The sequence below is a fragment of the Gopherus flavomarginatus genome, chromosome 8, assembly GCF_025201925.1.
Source record: "Gopherus flavomarginatus isolate rGopFla2 chromosome 8, rGopFla2.mat.asm, whole genome shotgun sequence".
Lineage (NCBI taxonomy): Eukaryota > Metazoa > Chordata > Testudines > Testudinidae > Gopherus > Gopherus flavomarginatus.
Window position 1 is genome coordinate 109,262,375 of NC_066624.1, and position 18,061 is coordinate 109,280,435.

At 37.9% G+C, this 18,061-nt stretch overlaps 1 protein-coding gene across 8 annotated transcripts in view; it reads right to left on the reverse strand.

Annotated features, from left to right (window-relative positions):
- Positions 1 to 18,061, reverse strand: part of LRCH3 (leucine rich repeats and calponin homology domain containing 3) — a 107,802-nt gene that overhangs the window by 56,440 nt on the left and 33,301 nt on the right. For all 8 annotated transcript variants that reach the window (XM_050963795.1, XM_050963794.1, XM_050963790.1 and 5 more), the window contains exons 2-5: positions 8,724 to 8,868; positions 4,376 to 4,502; positions 569 to 674; positions 287 to 423 (exon numbers count right to left, since the gene is read on the reverse strand). In XM_050963795.1, coding sequence (XP_050819752.1) covers positions 287 to 423; positions 569 to 674; positions 4,376 to 4,502; positions 8,724 to 8,868 — 515 coding nt within the window. The remainder of the gene's footprint in view (positions 1 to 286; positions 424 to 568; positions 675 to 4,375; positions 4,503 to 8,723; positions 8,869 to 18,061) is intronic.

The following is an 18,061-nucleotide window of genomic DNA, read 5'->3' on the forward strand; positions in this document are numbered from 1 at the left end:
TCGAGAGCCACTTGCTTATTTTACTTATACTGTACAATGAGAATTTTATTCAACAGGCTAACGAAGGAATTCCTGCAGTAACCATACACTTACTACCAGTAGGAGAACTAAATTAAGAGAAGTGGAAGAGTATTTCTGCCATGGGTTACTTTAAGGTCTCTAAAGAAACACAGGTTCTTTAAAATCTTATTGTTCCCAAAAGAAAGTTTTAACCATTCAGTTTCTAATCTCACTTTACATCCTCCAGTGAAAATAGCAAACATTCTAATTCCAAACTTTAATTCACCTGTGCAGGGGGTGACTGTAGAGGGTTGTTATCTAGTGTGATTGTCTGAAGATGCCTGAGGTTCCGATAACAAACAGGAATTGTTGTGATTTTATTGCAGGAAAAATCTAATCGAATCAAAGGCAATTCTGCAAGCTCTGGAGACAGAAAACAAACATTCAATCTAGTAGCTATAATAAACAGTATGCTTACTACTAGCTCTTAAGAAAAGAAGCTTTAAAAAGAATAAAAGTGTCAAAAATCTCGGTTGTTAAATATGACAGACTTATCTGCTGATCTCACCTTCAGGTAAATGCACCAAATGATTTCTCCTGATGTTCAGGTCACGCAAAGACTCCAGACTGCCAATCTGTGGAGGTATTGTCTGTATTTCATTACAACTCACATCCTGCAATACAAAACTACAAAGTGAGCCACTGTTTTGATACTGTCAACCTGTTTAAATAAATCCCAATGCTAATAGGCAATTCCTGCCTTCTGGTTTGGTAGGTATATGTACATTAACCCTGACAGGCAGCGTTCTATTTATAAACTTGACAAAAATAAACACTTCTATGACACCTAAGATTGTCAAAGTACATTACTTACATTCATTAAGTTTCAGCATTGTGACAAAGTATTAATTATCCCCATTTTACAGATGGGGAAATAGAGTCACAAAGTAATTTTTTCAGTCTCCCAACAACAGCAGAGCAAAGAAAAGAACAAACCCAGGAGAAATGACACTAGATCATAAAAGCTCTTTAGACAAGTTATACATTATGGAAAAAGTGAAGGCATAATGATATTTACATGTATATTAAGTTAACAAACTAGCATGTTAGCATAAATTTCCTCCACAGATTGCCCATTTCCCATTCCTCCACAGACTCTGAAGCAGGAGAGCCTGGAGAAACGCACTACCTGTCACTTACTTGATCTGGATATTTTCAAGGGCCTATCCTCAAAATCTCTAGGCAATGTTACAACAACATTTAGATCACACAAAAGGATAAAATACATACTACATTGCCAATACAAAAGACAGCCCAGACTAAATAACTCACCCAAAAATTATATTAACCTCACATGCATCTGGGCATTAGCAGGCATATGTAGCAGGCAGCCAGGGAACAAAGTGAGAAGCCCTAGTAGAGTTATATGGTGTAGCCCTTCGCTCTACCAGTGCACATCACTTCTCACTATTTGTCTTTTATTGAATGCCAAGCTTTAAAAACAAATCTCAAATGTACACACACCCGAGGAATACTCGGAGTATATCATTAAAGAATATATGCTTGTAGGACTGAAACGTACAGGTGTGAATCCCTTATGCTTAACAATCTGTCCCACCTTGTATTTGGCTCAGATACTCTGCTTACTTTCTCCAGGCATGAAGAAGAGCTCTGTGAAGCTCAAAAACTTGTCCTTCTACCAACAGAAGCTGGTCCAATAAAAGATATTACCTTGCCTTCCTTGTCTCTCCCATTAAAGAATACAGGTAACACCGGTACCCCGATATAACGTGACCCGATATAACACAAATTCGGATATAACGCAGTAAAGCAGGGCTTGGGGGGGCGGGGCTGCGTACTCCTGCGGATCAAAGGAAGTTCGATATAATGCTGTTTCACCTATAACGCGGTAAGATTTTTTAGCTCCCGAGGACAGCGTTATATCGGGGTAGAGGTGTACTTTTGTAATTCTGTGCCATTCCCAAATATGAGTTACACACTTATCAAGATTCTATTGTAATTGTCTCTAACATGTCAAGTTGTCTAGTTGCTTTTTAAATCCACAAGTTCATAAACACACTGAAAAAACTAAATTAAAAGCTGAAGTATTTAAAAAAATAATAAGATAGCTATCTGTATAGGAGCGACCAATTCCCACCAAGAATATCCCTGGGTGGCAGTTAATTGGAACGTCCTGCAGATATGCAGGACACCTGCAAATATTCAGTAAGCCATTGCAAACCAACTAGCGACATGTCTCAGGAGGGGTAGTTGGTGGCATGGCTACCTCTATAAAATATCACTCCCTAAGATCAGGACGTCAAGACAAATAAAGACTCCCTTAAAATAAGTCTTGCTGGGGCAGGGGAGGCTAGGAGAAATAAAACTCCAATTTCAAGCCTAACGTGTCAGGTAAAGCTCATCCAATAGACATTTCATGAAAACTGATGTCCATGTCAAGTGTACCTCAGAGGGCTAGGCTGTTCCTCACAATTGACATCCAACAGCCTTGTCTGACTGTTGTAATTGGGTAAAGGCTGCTAAAGCTACAGAGGTGAGTGAGCTACCCCAGATCATCTCTAGGACAGCTGGAAAATGAAGTAAGTAGAACTTCAATGAATCAGAGCAACATTTCCAGCTAGAGCTTGCATTCATTGCAAATACTATAATACTGTGTCCAGTTCTGGTGTCCACACTTCAAGATGGATGTGGAAATAATGGAGAGAGTCTGAAAGAGTGTGACAAAAATCATTCTGGGACTGAAAAATAAATCTTATGATGTGAATCTTACAGGGGTTAATCTATTCAGTTTATTGAAGAGAAGGCTGAGAGGTGACCTGACCACCGTGTCTAGGTATTTTTACATGGAAAAGTTATCTAATAGTGGGGGATTTTCAGCCTTGCAGACCAGGCCATTACAAGATCCAATTGCTGGATGCTGAAGTTAGACAAGCACAACCTTAAAATAAGATGGAAGTTCCTAGCATTGAGGATAATTAAACACTGGAACATCTTACCAGGGGTGGGGGTGGACTCACCATCACTTGGAGTGTATACCATGATATCCAGTATCTATCTAAAATAAATGCTTTAATCCAGTTTCTGGAGGGAGGGTGTGTCAGGCTGGACGGTCATGGTGGTCCCTTCTGGCCTTAGAGTCTACGAATCCCCCTGTTCATTCCCTCCCCTTGATGGGCCATGGAGAGAACAGCTCTGCATTGCACTCAACATGCTCATAACACTTGCAGCTCTGCATTAAGATAATCAAATCTCATGCTTCAGAGGGTTGCTACAGGGGTCAGGAAGAAATTTTTTCCCCAATGAACAACTGACCATTTGTATTCTATATTTTTCCCCACCCCTCTGTGAAGCATTAGGAATTGACCTTAGCTAGAGATACGATGCCGGAGGTGGTGGACCAGTGCTCTGAGGTGGTACCTGATCACCAGATTTGGAGTTGGGAAGGAATTTTTCCCTGGTCAGATTAGGAAGGACCTTTGAGGTTTTTTTGCCTCTCTCTGCAACATGGAGCACAGATTACCTACTAGGATCGTTTGGGCATATCCCACTTAACCAATTCTCTGAGACTGCAGGGGCATTGGTGGCACTTCACTCTCTCCTGTTCTCTGCCTGTGGCACACAACAGTTAGTCTCCTGAAGACTGAAAAGCTTTCGTCTAACCCAAGTTACTGGGCTCAACACAGGGGTAACTGGGCAAAAATCAATGGTCTGTGATACATAGCAGGTCAGACCAGATGATCTATTGGTCCCTTCCGGCCTTATACTCTATGAACAAATAATGTCATATATATCACCACTTGCAACTGTCTCTGCCAGATATGGAGAGATCCTGGGACATCAGACTCTAGTTAATATAGTACTGTATACTCTATTTATAGGATAATATGTGTATGGCAGGGAGCCATGCGGAACTTTTATCTGGAACGCAGAATATATGATAAATTAATGTGAATGTCTTAGTAGCACTGTATTTGTTTAAACAAAGTTCTATCCTGATTCTATCTGAGGTATTTATCTGGAACCCATTACTCTTGTATCTGAGCACCTCACAATCTTTAAACTGTATTTACTCTCATAACACTCTAGTGAGGTAGGGCAGTACTATTATCCCCATGTTACAGATGAGGAACTGAGGCACAGAGAGACTTGCCCAAAGCCAGCCAGGAAGTCTGTGGCACATCAAGGAATTGAACCTGGTCTCACGAGTCCTGGGCTAGTATCCGAATCACTGGACCATCCTTCCTCCCTCGGTTGAATAAAGTTATTTCATCTCAATGAAATTTAAACCCACTAGAGCAAACCATTTATAAATTAAGGACTGAGGAGCAATCATTAACAATAAGTATATACTCACAAGCTCTGTCAGGTGCCTGAGCTGTCCAATTTCTTCAGGTAGTGAGATCAACTTATTATTACTTGCTATCAAAACTTTCAACGGTAGACTACACATGTGTACTGGCAATGTTGAAAGCTGGTTTCGACTTTTGGGTAGGAAAAAAAAAAAGTCAGAATGTGGGACGAGACCATTTACCAATTTTAACACAACATAAGAAAATCTCAAAATCAGGTACTCTATTTTGACAGGATGTAAGAGCATCATGTCAGTTTTGAGACACATTTACAAGTGAGCTGGTATCTCGCAGTCTCTTCTTTACACATCTTTCTTATCCTTTGCTTTACCAAGATGTGTTGTAAACAGAAGCTCTGAATCTGCTACTACTCATGGGGATGGCGGGATAGGGCATTTCTGGAGGCTTTTAGGCCCTGGAGATTACTTCCTCTTTCAGAGTCTGGCCATATTTAGGCATCATGCAGACACCATTTTCTTATTTTTTTTACTGTGGATTAGCATGTGGGGAACAGCGTTAAGGTAGAATGAGCATATTACTTGCTCAGCAGAAATTTTAAGTGTGTGTTTTCATTATTTAATTTGTAATAGGGCCAATTATCATGGTGATAAGCATTTAAGAAATCCTTGTCACAATGAATTTGGACATGTTACAATCCAGTATTTGACACATCATAATTTATAACCATCAAAGCAAACATGAGGTCATGTAACTGGACTGCAACCTCAGTGAATGAATCAGACAGGAAGAGGTTGGTTTATAAAACGAGAATGCTATGATTTATTTGTAAACGGAAGCAATCAGACTGGAAAATGACTGGGAAACTAGGGAAAAGTTAATGTTACCTTAAGGAGGTTTTAACAAGATACTAAATTCAAGTTTATCAAAAGTGGCATTGTTCTTCTTAGTGTGTGGAGTCTAAATTTTCCACTACAAAATCCTACTCCTGAGAACTAATGTTAGCTGGTATCAAGGAATAATAATAATTTCAAATACACCTGTTAAAGATCACAGCAATAGGAAATCCATCTCTGACTCATATCCTATTCCTACAATGCACACCAGAAAGCAAAAAAGGAAGATAAGCAAAATGTATTGACAAAGGGGTAACACCAGATGTAAGGCAAACATTTTTTTTTTCTTAACTAAAATCATTACTAGTTTGTGAACAGGGGTTCTGCATACCTCTTAAAACATTGGTTTTAATAATGCAGACTGAAGTATACAGTTGACCTTCAATAATAGGATACAACACGTTTATATTACAGGTCAGGAAATTACATTTTATTCCAGATAGACATATGTATTTATTTTTTGTAAAAAACTGTTTAAAATCTACCAGTGCAATGTACTCAAAGGAAAATTCCCTGTACTTTATTAGAAGCTGCAATTAAATACTTCTCTTTCTTGGGACACTTCTTGACAGCTAATAAGTGTTGATACTTAAAAGGCTAACAGATGAATCAGTCTTCTCTCTTTTAAACCAATATATCTAGATCTTGTCCAAAGAATACTGGTCTCTGTTTCACAAGAGAGCGATTCCGTACAGTTAGAATTAAACTAAGTTTTGGGTTGTCTTTGTCAGTTATTAGTTACCCATCATACCCCCCAGCTTACTATCAATAACTTCCTATCTTTATCTAGTGTCAGAGGGGTAGCTGTGTTAGTCTGGATTTGTAAAAGCAGCAAAGAGTCCTGTGGCACCTTATAGACTAACAGATGTATTGGAGCATGAGCTTTCGTGGGATGCTCCAATACATTTGTTAGTCTATAAGGTGCCATAGGACAATTTGCTATCTTTATCTAGTTATTCAAGGAGCAATGGCCCTTATTTACAAGAGCAAGGTTTTGCTTTTCAAAGCAAGAAAGGAAACCAACAAGAATGAGTGAAATTGATAGCACCAGATTCTATATTTTTAGACAATAAATCCTGGATGTGTATTTTACATCACTGATTTAAATACAAAAAAGTGCTCCTACACAATGCCTAAGGTGCATAGACAAACAATATACTGTGCAATCAATACTGTGCATTCAAGAACATTTATTGCATACACAGCTAATATAGATTACATTCTGAAATACACATGTGGTGGGTATTCACAATTAAAACTGTAGTTAAAACATGGTCAATGGCCATTATTTTTAAAGTTAAGTATTTTTTAAGTTAAAAACTGCTAACGTAGTTCATTTTTCATCAAAAGGAAAAAAAGCAGTATTATGCTTTCATTGCTAATTCAATTTAAACTACTTCTGAATTACACCAGCTTTAAAAAAGGAAATATGCTTGATCTGTTCAATGTAACTTACAAACCCAAGAAACATTTACTTCTCTCAGCGTCACATATTTAATTATTGGCTCTATCCTTGCTCTCTATTTATTCACATACAAAAAGAGACTGTCCAACTCTATCTTGAGTAGATTTACACTGCTTACTTCCTCTGACTTCAGCAATTTGTTCCATATGCCGACGAGCTTTTGAAAAAAAGAATTCTGAGCAATTTGCACAATTGCTAGTCATCTCCTCCATGTCAGTCTGAGACATCTTATTTTCAAAACAGTCTCTTAAAACAGCATTTTTACTAGCATTGGTCCATTTCTTTTATTTTAGGAATCTAGCAAGCATGAAACTATTTTTTTTTTTGCATTCAAGATGTACTGTAAAATACCTAAATGTACAGACATCTTTTATAAAAAGTCTTCACATATGGAGAACTACTCAGACATCCATTTTCTGACATTATATAACTCAAAGATGCAATTTCTCTGAATAATACTTAATCACTCGATTGACCTTTGCTTTGATAACTTAAGTCTAAACAGGATCACAAAGATTTGATATAAACAGTGTAAACTGAGCTAAAGTTGCTTGCTTTAATGTAGTGATTAAAAAAAGAGAGGCCCCCAGCTACTCAGGTAGCTACCTTATTCAAAGGCTTTCTACGTGGCTTTAGTCACTGAAACTGATGTATTTATTTTGGGTCAGAATCTGTCTGCACTACTTCAGCCACAGCTCGTTTCTACTTCTTTACCTGACCCATTCCTCATTCAAGCCTGAACTTTTGATTATACCATAGGAGCTCAAGGAAATAATAAGAGTTACATACTAACTAAAGCCAATAGGAAAAAGTCCCAAAGGATTAGAAAAATCTAGTTACAGGTGATGTTTGCTGTTTTTAAAACTAGCACTATTGCACAATTCACAATTGTTCATCAACACCCAACTGTTATCAATAAGAAGCAAGAATATTTTATTATAGACCTACAAGTGCCCTCACATCCTAGCAGATCATAATTGGAAATTAAGTATGACTATTAACATCATCTCAGCTGCAAAGAAAAGCCAGCAACTCCAGTTTAAGGGACTTTGCCAATTTAAAAACAACAAATTATACCTGAAAATATCTTTAAAACCTACTACATCTAAAATTAGTAGATTTTTAGCTTATTTACTTTGAGAATTTTACAACACTTTGAGTACAGTTATTTTTACCATTTCCCCTGCATAGCCGGGCTGTTAGCCATTTTCATGGGTCTTTCACACAGCAAAAGGAGAAAGAAGAACATGTAATAAACAGGTGCTGGTGTTAGTATCACTAATAAATGCCCTTTCATATCTATAGAACTTTCCACCAGAAAATCTCAAAGCACTTTACAAACATTCATCAATCAATACCCTTATGAGGTAGTTGTCACCATTTTATAGATGGGGAAAGTGAGGCACAAAGGTGCAGTGACTTGCCCAAGATCGCACAGTAAGCCTGTGGTAGAGCTGGGACAAGAATTCAGATCTCCTGAGTTCCAATCCCATGCTTTGTCTACAAGATCATCTTTCTTCTTTCATTACTTATAATACCCAGAAAAGTTAATTTATCGTCCAGAACCTCAAGAGCTGTCATTTAAAGATCCCATAGGAAAGAAGAGAAAACAAAAAACAAATCCCTTCACATTACAGACCTGCATGAAAAAATCAGTTGGAGAGAGACGGCAAAAGGAATCCAGTTAATGAGGACAAGTAGGTAATTTATCTTTCCTATTCCCTCAAATACTGGCCAGAGGGGATAAGTTTGAGATCACAAAGGAGCAGTGGCTGCCAAGATTTGGAGCAAGCATGCAAAAGGAGATTTCAGGTAGTTAACACAAATCCAGAAGTGTCAAAAATTAAGATTATTACTATCTGATGTCTCCTCATTGAGGTAATTGGTAGAGACTGGTCCAGACTGGTGAATCTGATGGCATGCAATATCAAGACACATAGGTTATAGACTATATTTGTGTTACCTTCTAATGCTCCAAAGGTTGCTAGAGTCTATAATATGGATATTAAAATCAAGATTTAAATGTGATGATACCTGATATTTAGAAACGTTAAAGACTGTAGGTTCAGGATGGCCTCTGGGATGTAACGAATGCAGTTCTGGTACAAGTTAAGGCTCTCAAGGGAAACAAAGTGACAAGCTTCTGCAGGAAGTTCCGAGAGTCTGTTCCGTGACAAATCTGAAGGGAGGGGAAAAAAACAAAAGAAGAAAGAAACAATCGTCAAATGACCTTTGACTGAATTCTTTGGGTCAGGGATTGGGTCTTCGTATGTATGGACAGTACTCTGTACATTCTGGGTGTTATAAATATAAAATAATAATGGTCACCAGCATCAAGTCTATAAAAGGTGTATTATGTCAAATCATGTAGTTACAGTTTCTGGGCTTGTTTGTTCTTTTGTTTTTAAAGGGTGAAAGGAAAATCTTGTGTTTATAAAGACCAAAGGACAGAGCCCAGAACATATGGTTTCCTTACACACCCTAACTCTTGACAATAATGTCTATGTACTACCAAAGGCAAGAGAGGTTGTTTGGTGTCAAACCTAATTTCCTTTAGAGAAGCTGCCTGTTCAACAAACTGAATGACATTTCACCTCTTCAATGTCTAAACAAGGGCAAACATTTACCAAAGCAGAACTCTCCAGTCAACCCGAACTATTATTGTGCATGATAAAAAACAAATTTAACAACATTTTATTTATTCATTGTCAATTATAAAACATGTCCATCCTAGTCACATTAGAGTTAAAAGAACAAACACAAAGCTTACCAGGTAAACTGAACAGCAGCAACTTTTTTATCCACATTAGGATCAACAGTTTCTATTTCTTTAACCTTCACAGAACCCACCCAACAACGCAGTCTGTTCTTGAAAGACTGGCAAAACAAAAAGGTCTTGCAATGTGTCATGAAGGTCACTTTCAAAGTAGAGGGACATCCCTTACTGAAAATGCCCTGCCATCAGATTTTTCCTGGCTCAACCAGGAGATTGTTGAGCCTGAGTGCCTCTGCTTATCTCAACTGTGCATATCTTATGATGAGAGGTGGCTTCTAAGGTAGACAGGACCCAACTAATTAGAGTTTTATACATCTAAACCATCACTTAGAATTATACCCAGAAAAACTGGAAGCCAGTTCAGGTCCCAGAATACAGGAGTAAAGTGCCCCCTCTTCCCCTGCCTCTGAAGGAAGCACTGCTATTTAAGTGTGTCATTACATTCCGTGCAAGCTGAAGTTTCAGAATGGTCTTCAGGTATAATGCCATGTAGAGTGCATTACAGTAATCCAAGCTCAAGGTATGACTATGACTAACTGTAGCAAAGGCCACAATGGATATAAATGTTGCAGCCTTCATGATGCATGGATGGGAGAAAAAGAAAAGTCACGACAAATCCGCTACCTGGATATACAATTAAAACACCAAGGCCGTGAACTTAAGTGAGAAATAGCAGACACACACTCACATAATCAAAGGAGACTGAAGAACTGCTGCCCTTTTGTTTGACTGCCTCCCATAGTCTAAAAGGATAACGTTAGTTTAAACTAGGTTGAATATCAGAGAGCTATGGTATCAGTCATATTAAATCCTAATCTTGATTAGACATTGAGTGAATCACTCAAATACACATCCTGGTCCAATAAAACTGAAACAAAGCTAGGGGTATCTCACACACACACCAAAGGCAGCACACACCGCACAAGCCTCTCCCTAACAGCCTCTCACTGGGCAGCTGAGGCAACAAACTAGAACCCTGAAGAAGCTTGCAAATGCATCTTTGCGATAAACAAGTCAGGAAAGATAGGAGTCACAAATTAGCAACCTCATCCATTCCTGCAGACATGTCAATGACATTTTGTCTTCAATTGTATCAAAACATGCTGACAGATCTAAAATAATCTGCAAAGACGTCTGGTTATCCATTATGAGAAAGATCAACCAGCAAGGGAACCAGTGCACTGTTTGCATCATATACAGGACTAAAGCTAGATTGATTGCGGTTTACGAAACTGGAAGACTCCAGCTATTGTGAGAATTACTACTATATAACTTTATCAATAACATTCCTCCTTCCCCTCCATCTCAGCTGGAAGATTCAATACAGGGTGATAACTGACATAATTCTTTCAGTCAAGAAACAGATTCCTGAGCAGCTGTCTAGTAAGAGAGGTTGGCACCCTACTTTCTCAAAGGGAAGTGACAATAATGGAACAGCTACCTCTACAGTGAAGAACAGCTCCAATTCACAGGCTGTTGCTCAAAGCTTTTCCAGCCCCTCCAAAACCAAGCTGAAACTCAAGCAGGGAAGACTCCTCATTTGTCCCTGCCTTTCCTCCTTCCATCACTCTCTCCATCCATGGTTCTGCTACCAAGGGTGAGAGAATTCATAGCTCAGATTCCTCAAAATCAGACTGAATTAGCTTGAACACACCTGAAATAGTTGACTCTGTACCCAAGTAGATACATCCTGGATTAACCACGCTCTTCAACACCTAGAACAATTCAGATGTTCAAGAATTTGTAGATGCTAATGGAATCAAATAAACTTCTCTATGCTTCCTGCAGTCATAGCATACAATTTCAAAAAGCCTTTATGCCATAAGCAATCAGACTCAGCATAAGACCCAGTGATGCTCTAGCCCAGCAACTCCCAAACTTCACTGGTGCATGTACAACCTTCTTAAAAATTGCTGTGAAATGAATGATGGAACATCAAGGTCACTTACCACCAATGATTACAAGTACCACATTTTGGGGTTCCCTGCTCTAGACATTTCCCTTTCCAAAAGTTCTTGTTCTTTTCTCCCACATTTTGTTTGCTTCTCGGTAGCATTTCTTTTTGAAAAATGATAGCAATCAAGTAAGAAAACTTGGCAAAAGCTATATAACTGCTACAGATACATAATACTCTGTATTACCCAAAACTATTACATCCCATTGGGAACCCATCTGTTCCAATATTGTACTAAAAATGTAACATGAGAAAAGCTATTTCCAAACAAATGAAGTATCTCAACACCACAGAAAAAATTCATAAACTGGGCAATGAGGGTAGCCAATTATGTTATTAGAAATCACTAAAATCTGCACTACATTACAAATATTTTAGATACACAAACTTGCCATATGCTAAAGTATAACTGCACTGTGACATCCATAACATATGAAAAGGAAGGTCAAGTTGCCTGCAATTACTAAAAAGTTCAAACAAGAAATAGAAGCAGAGTATAATTAAAAGAAATACAAACATGATACCTGTTTAAATATCCACTCATTCCAGGAGCTAAAATGGCTTATGTCCAATCTAGTCCCTTTAAATAATTACTACAAAATCAACATCATCTACAAGGTTTAAGACTTTGCTCATGTTTCTTGGGCAAACCCACCGTCGCCACCAATCTCACTGTAATCATCTCAATCACATACTCAACTCCTTCCAACACACATTTATTTCTTTCTCTCCTTCACACAGCTGTGCTGTCAAGAAGATTTTAATAACCAATCATTTAAAATAGGAAACAGTGCTCTCAATTAACAAGTCATATTTTCTAGCAGAAGAGGCCAGGCAGCAATGGAATGAGTTTGACAACTGACATGAGAAGTCTCGATTATTCTGGTTGCATTTGGATTTTACTAACCAGCATTTAAAACACAAATCAAAACAGGCTTTATTTGTGGTTCAGATCACAAGAAGACGAGTAAATAATACAGAATACTGACTTTCTGAAGAGCTTTGTTTCCATATTTTCTGAAGGAGGAAGTCATTGCAAAAGCATGATTAAGTGTGAAGAATAAGGAATCTTGCAAAATACATTCAAAGTTAGTAAATTAGTTCATAGCATGACAGAGCCACCAAAGCATGTGTAAAGCAAAGGCTTCACATTTTTCAAACAAGGCTTGCCTAAATTTAGTGTAACTTTTACAACTCTACATGTCTCAGCACAGTAGGAATTCAATAGAAATCTGATCAACTGGATTTATTTTTTACACGACCTTCAGAATATAATTGAGTTGAGGTAGAAGTATGGACTCTAAATCATCAAAAGAAGGCCTGATGAATTAAAGATTAATTAATGGGGTAGCAGCAGTTTTACTCAAATGGAAGTCCCCAGTTTGCCATCCTCTGCTCCAGGCTTGCTTTATAGAAAGTCCAGAAGGAGCCTCAGCAAGGGCAGAAAGACATCAAATATTGCGAGGGGAGAAAGACACTGCCACAAGAAGAGTTCAAGATGACTGTAAAATAGGAACTGCTTAATTGGACAAAGCACCTCAAGAACCTGACAGAAGGAAAGTTATAGCAGATAATCAAAATGACCATTTGTGAATGTGAAAACTGCAAATGAAGTGTTTCACTGGCTAATTATGAAGGCCCAGCAAGTGCATATACAATACCTCAATTTAAAATTCCAGGTAATCCAAACAGCTCAGTGTCCCCACATCCTTAGCTTTGTCAGTTAAGTGGAATTTTGCAATTTGTATGGTGGCATCATTAGTCTAATTGGCCGATTCCTCTGAAAACTACCCTCTCCCCTCTGGAGCAATCGGACCAATAAATAGTTTGGGCAATAGAGTAGTCCTATTATGAAACAATTTAACACAACAAAACCCCTACATGAAGAGAACAGCTCTAGCAAGAATAGGAGAGAAGAGCTATAAAGAACAATGAAGTGACTGGTCATACATGTATTACAGTTTATTTTCAGTATAGCACTTCATGGTACGTTTCCAAAAGGGAAAAGTATGTGTGTGTGTTAGAACACAGACAAAGGCAAAGGGATTTTATTGGGAAAATAAAAAAAAGTGTCCTAAAATCTCAAATATTCCTCTTCTGCTGAAGATGACGTAAAAATAAAGTGGAAGTAGCACTGGAGAAACAGAGACTGCAGAAATTACATTGTAACCTCTCTAATCTGCACATCATAAAATTCACACAAACAGCTGGCACCCCATTTCTCAGCAAAACTTTTAATGCCGGCGTGTTTTAGGATGACCTTGTTATTACTAAGACCTCAGTATTTTTACAAGACACACTGCAATACTTCTACTTACACTATAGTTTCATTTATTAAGTGACAATAGTCAAATTAAGCAAGCAAAATATATTTTACAATGCATTATCTCTACTTAATTTAATGTTTGTTCACTTCCTTATTTGACAAAATTCAACAAATACAGTCACTGATATAAATTAGATGAGTTTCACTACCCATCAACTCTTCTATAACAGATCAAAGAGCAACTGCTCATCAATTATTGTGAGTATATTAGCGAAATATGGCTACCATACTTTGGAATGGGAATTACTTTTATTCAGGTTGACCTTTCATGGATTAGAATTGCTGTTCTCATAAATCTGTCATACAATAGGATCTTCTAGCTTGCTAAAAAAAGGTCAGTTTTCTGGGTAGATCATGTGGGACTTTAGCAAAAGGGAAATGTTCTTTGGAAACTAAGTTCTTTGTGAAAGATAAAAACCTATCCATATGAATAAAAAATAAAGTTTCATAACAGGGTCAGACTGATAAGTGTTTTCCATATTAATCAGGGTCTTGTCCTGAAAGGCAAAAAATCCAATTTTACACAACGTGCAGACAATATATTTACAGTTGCTTCATGTACATTAGATAAAAGCTCTCACTACATTCAAAGAAGAATGGCATAAAGATATCAAGTATCAGAGGAAGTGGGTATTCACCCATGAAAGCTCATGCTCCAAAACGTCTGTTAGTCTATAAGGTGCCACAGGATTCTTTGCTGCTTATAAAGATATCAAAATATTTTAGTGCAGGATGGTTCTCTTTTAAGGGCAAGAGGACGATCTGCTTTGTCTAAAACATCCGTAAACAAGAATACATGCAGCAGTATGTCAGGCAGTTCACAAGCATTCTCAAATAAGTCTAGTCCAGGGGTTCTCAAACTTAATTGCAACACAACCTGCCTCTGACAACAAAAATTACTACATGATCCCAGGAGGAGGGACTGAAGCTTGAGACCACGCAACGCTCACCATCCCAGGCCTGTAATCTGAGCACCATCGCCCACGGCTGAAGTCCTTGGACTTCAGCCCCAGGCAGTGGGGCTTGGGCTTCAGCTTCAACCCCGGGCCCCAGAAAGTCTAAGCCAGTCCTGGTGACCCCATCAAAAACGGTCACAAACCACTATGGAGTCCTGACCCACAGTTTGAGAACTGCTGGTCTAGACTACAGTGAACAACCTAAGGGACACAATGCTATAGACATTATAAACAATAAAGGTATGATGACGAGAGCTATCATTTCAGCAGCCAAATGATCAACAAAATATATAGGGTAGATGGCTAGTACAAGAGAACAGGGGAAATAGCAGGATGAATGAACATCTAAAAGGAAATACAGTATAGTTGTTCTGTGAGGAATTATATGTTCAAAGTCTGGAACTACATGAAATAACTTTGGTTCCCTCATGTTTACATCTTTTAAGACCATGACTGACTCAATATTTCCACAATGGTGACAGTAATTAGGAACAGACCCTACTGTTACCAGCTTCTCATAAAACATCAATGTATAACTTTCATGCGCTAACTGATGTACCCTGCAGATGAATTCAACTGTTGATCTGAACAAACTCATTTGTGATCATTTCTCCAAGGAGCCAGCTTACTCCTTTGGGGATTATCTTCCTAGGTTATAACATCCTCTAGATTGGTCGCAAATTGTTCCTTTTGAAGAATATCTGTATGTTTGGTAGTTCAATTTTGATACAGTATCTTTAGAACAAAACTATCAAATCCAATACTGAAATTACTAATGTTTCTTTGGTCCAGCTGTAAATAAGCATTATGGATTTTTTGTTTATTTTTAATTCTTTCTACCAGCTTGGGAGGATCATTGGATACACTGAACTGTGTCCTTAAGATTTTTATGGATTATTTTTATAAGAATATGGAACAAAAAGGAGTGCATAATCCTAAAAGGATGAATCTATCCGATGCTATGGCACCAATTCTTCTCCCTTCTGTAGGAGAATGGGAGATTACTGTTCTGAATAGTATAAACCTGATTTGGTAGGTCTCAAATGTGAGGACACTGTTTTTGGTCTCTGAACTCACCCATTCATGAGAGTCAGCCTGACAGCTATTCAATCTGCTAGAACTTTTTTCCTTTATCTTATAAGCATTAGGAAGGTCTCAACTGACAATATCCAGTTTCACACATGGAGGATTTCCTGACACAAGAGGACTGATCTCATTTCTCCCTGCTTGCTTCATACTGCAGCAACATTTTTAGTATTAATTGCTAATTTTTAAAATCAAAATCTAACACTAACACCTTCAGTGTATTCTAGGGTGACCAGATGTCTCGATTTTATAGGGACAGTCCTGATATTTGGGGCTTTTTCTTACTCCCCACCCTCTGTCCCGGTTTTTCACACTTGCTGTCTAGTGTATTCAGAATTTCTCTCTCTGACTCAACTCCTCACCACCAATCCCTCACAAGCACGAACTTTCTTCAAGTGCTTTCCTACCAAGGTTAGACATATCACTTGCCCACATCATTTAGTATGAGAGACTCTGCAAGTTCTTGACATTTATTTGAAATGGAATTCAAGGCATGACTGGGAGAATCTGACACAGTGTTTAACCATTCATTAATTCTTAGTTCAGCTCATTTTGCCTAGATATTGCACAGATCTGAGTGCAATATTACACATCACCCATGCTGCAATACATTAACAGTGGTGCCACTCAATGTTCCTTCCAAACGCAGAATTTTTATGTCTCAGTAACAAACTTGACAAATGGCCTTTAATTTTCAGTTCTAGATGTTTCACAGTGTTAGAAAGACAGGATTCACACATCTGGTCTCTTCTTTGTGGAAACTGTGTTCTCGTTTTGGCTGGAACAATTTCCTTGCTCTTTTTGCAGATGGTGGGTGTTACATATAAATTCCTGATGTGTGAACTGACCACAGAAAAGGAGGATTGAAATGGGCACAAATACCCGTTACTAAATCTCCTTTTAAAACTGCTACACAATTCTGCCTCCCTGATCTTTCAAAGCAGCAAAAAGTCCTGTGGTACCTTATAGACTAACAGACATATTGGAGCATGAGCTTTCGCAGGAATACATGATCAAATCTTTTTTGAAAGAGAAAAAAGATGTGACAGCACAAGTACAGCTTCCTCACAAATCATTTAAGTCCACCATTTGGCTCTTGCATTTGATGATAAAAAAAAAGAAGCTATTCTTCCTTAGTAGCAGATTTTGAAAATGCTCAGAGCGGAGTGCTCAGGTTTATAATGAACAGGTGACAGCTGCCAACATAATATGATACTACAGTGTATACAGTCCATTAGTAAAAGTTCTGATTTGTAATCCTGTAGTAAATGTCACATGCAAATAGCTTCTTACCTGTCTAGTAGCCATATTATTGAAATAGATATTTTTCTCGATAGTATGTACAACATTTTGAGAACCTTCGCTAATGGACTGTATATGCTGCAATGCCTAATCACAACAGCCAGTTACAGGTGTTTTAGTGGAACAGGCAAATAATTCAGGATGTACTGGACTTATCTCCCTGTCTATACTTAATATTGGTAATGAAAATATTGATGTTTATTCATTTGGGGCACTCTTCCAAAATTGGTCAGTCCTGAAGGACAACTGAGAAACAGAAGTGTTAATTTGGAATATTTGTTTTGGCTTGAAATTTCTCTCTTCTTCATTTAAACTCTTGTAATAGAATATTTTACAAAAATATGTTTTGTTTTTGAGTTATTGTATTTAATTTTTTTTAAGTAATGAGTGTTAATGGAAACAGTTTCTGCTGATCAGGAGCAAAATTTGACCCACATTAGAACAGCTGGAGCTTTGGACCAAATATTTATATTTGGCAAAAAATATCTAACTAGGAGCAGGGTTGTAAATTTAGGCCTCAATCTTGCAAGCTGCTCCATATGGGCAGATCCCTGCCTCTGCACAGAGCCCTGCTGAATATATAAATTGCCATACTAGACCAGAGCAGTAATCCATCTAGATCAGTGTCACACTGACAGTGGCCAGTACTAGCTGCTTCAGAGGAAGGAACAAGAAACCTTGCTGCAGGCAGTTAGTAATCATCTGACCACAAGTTACTGACTTCAGTGGTTTACTCTGAAGCATATATTGTATAATTACAACACAATTAGGTGCTGAATAGAGCATGTGTAATTTAGAAATAATTACATTTCTCTTGTGTTTCAAGTAATTAGAACAATTTTATACTGGCTCATTTATGAATAGGGTTGACCATAAATATAATTTAGCAATAGGTACACAGCACTTTATATCTTCAAAGTACAGTATTATAGCAGACTGTCAGGTCTGCTATAGTTAAGGTTAAAACCAGCT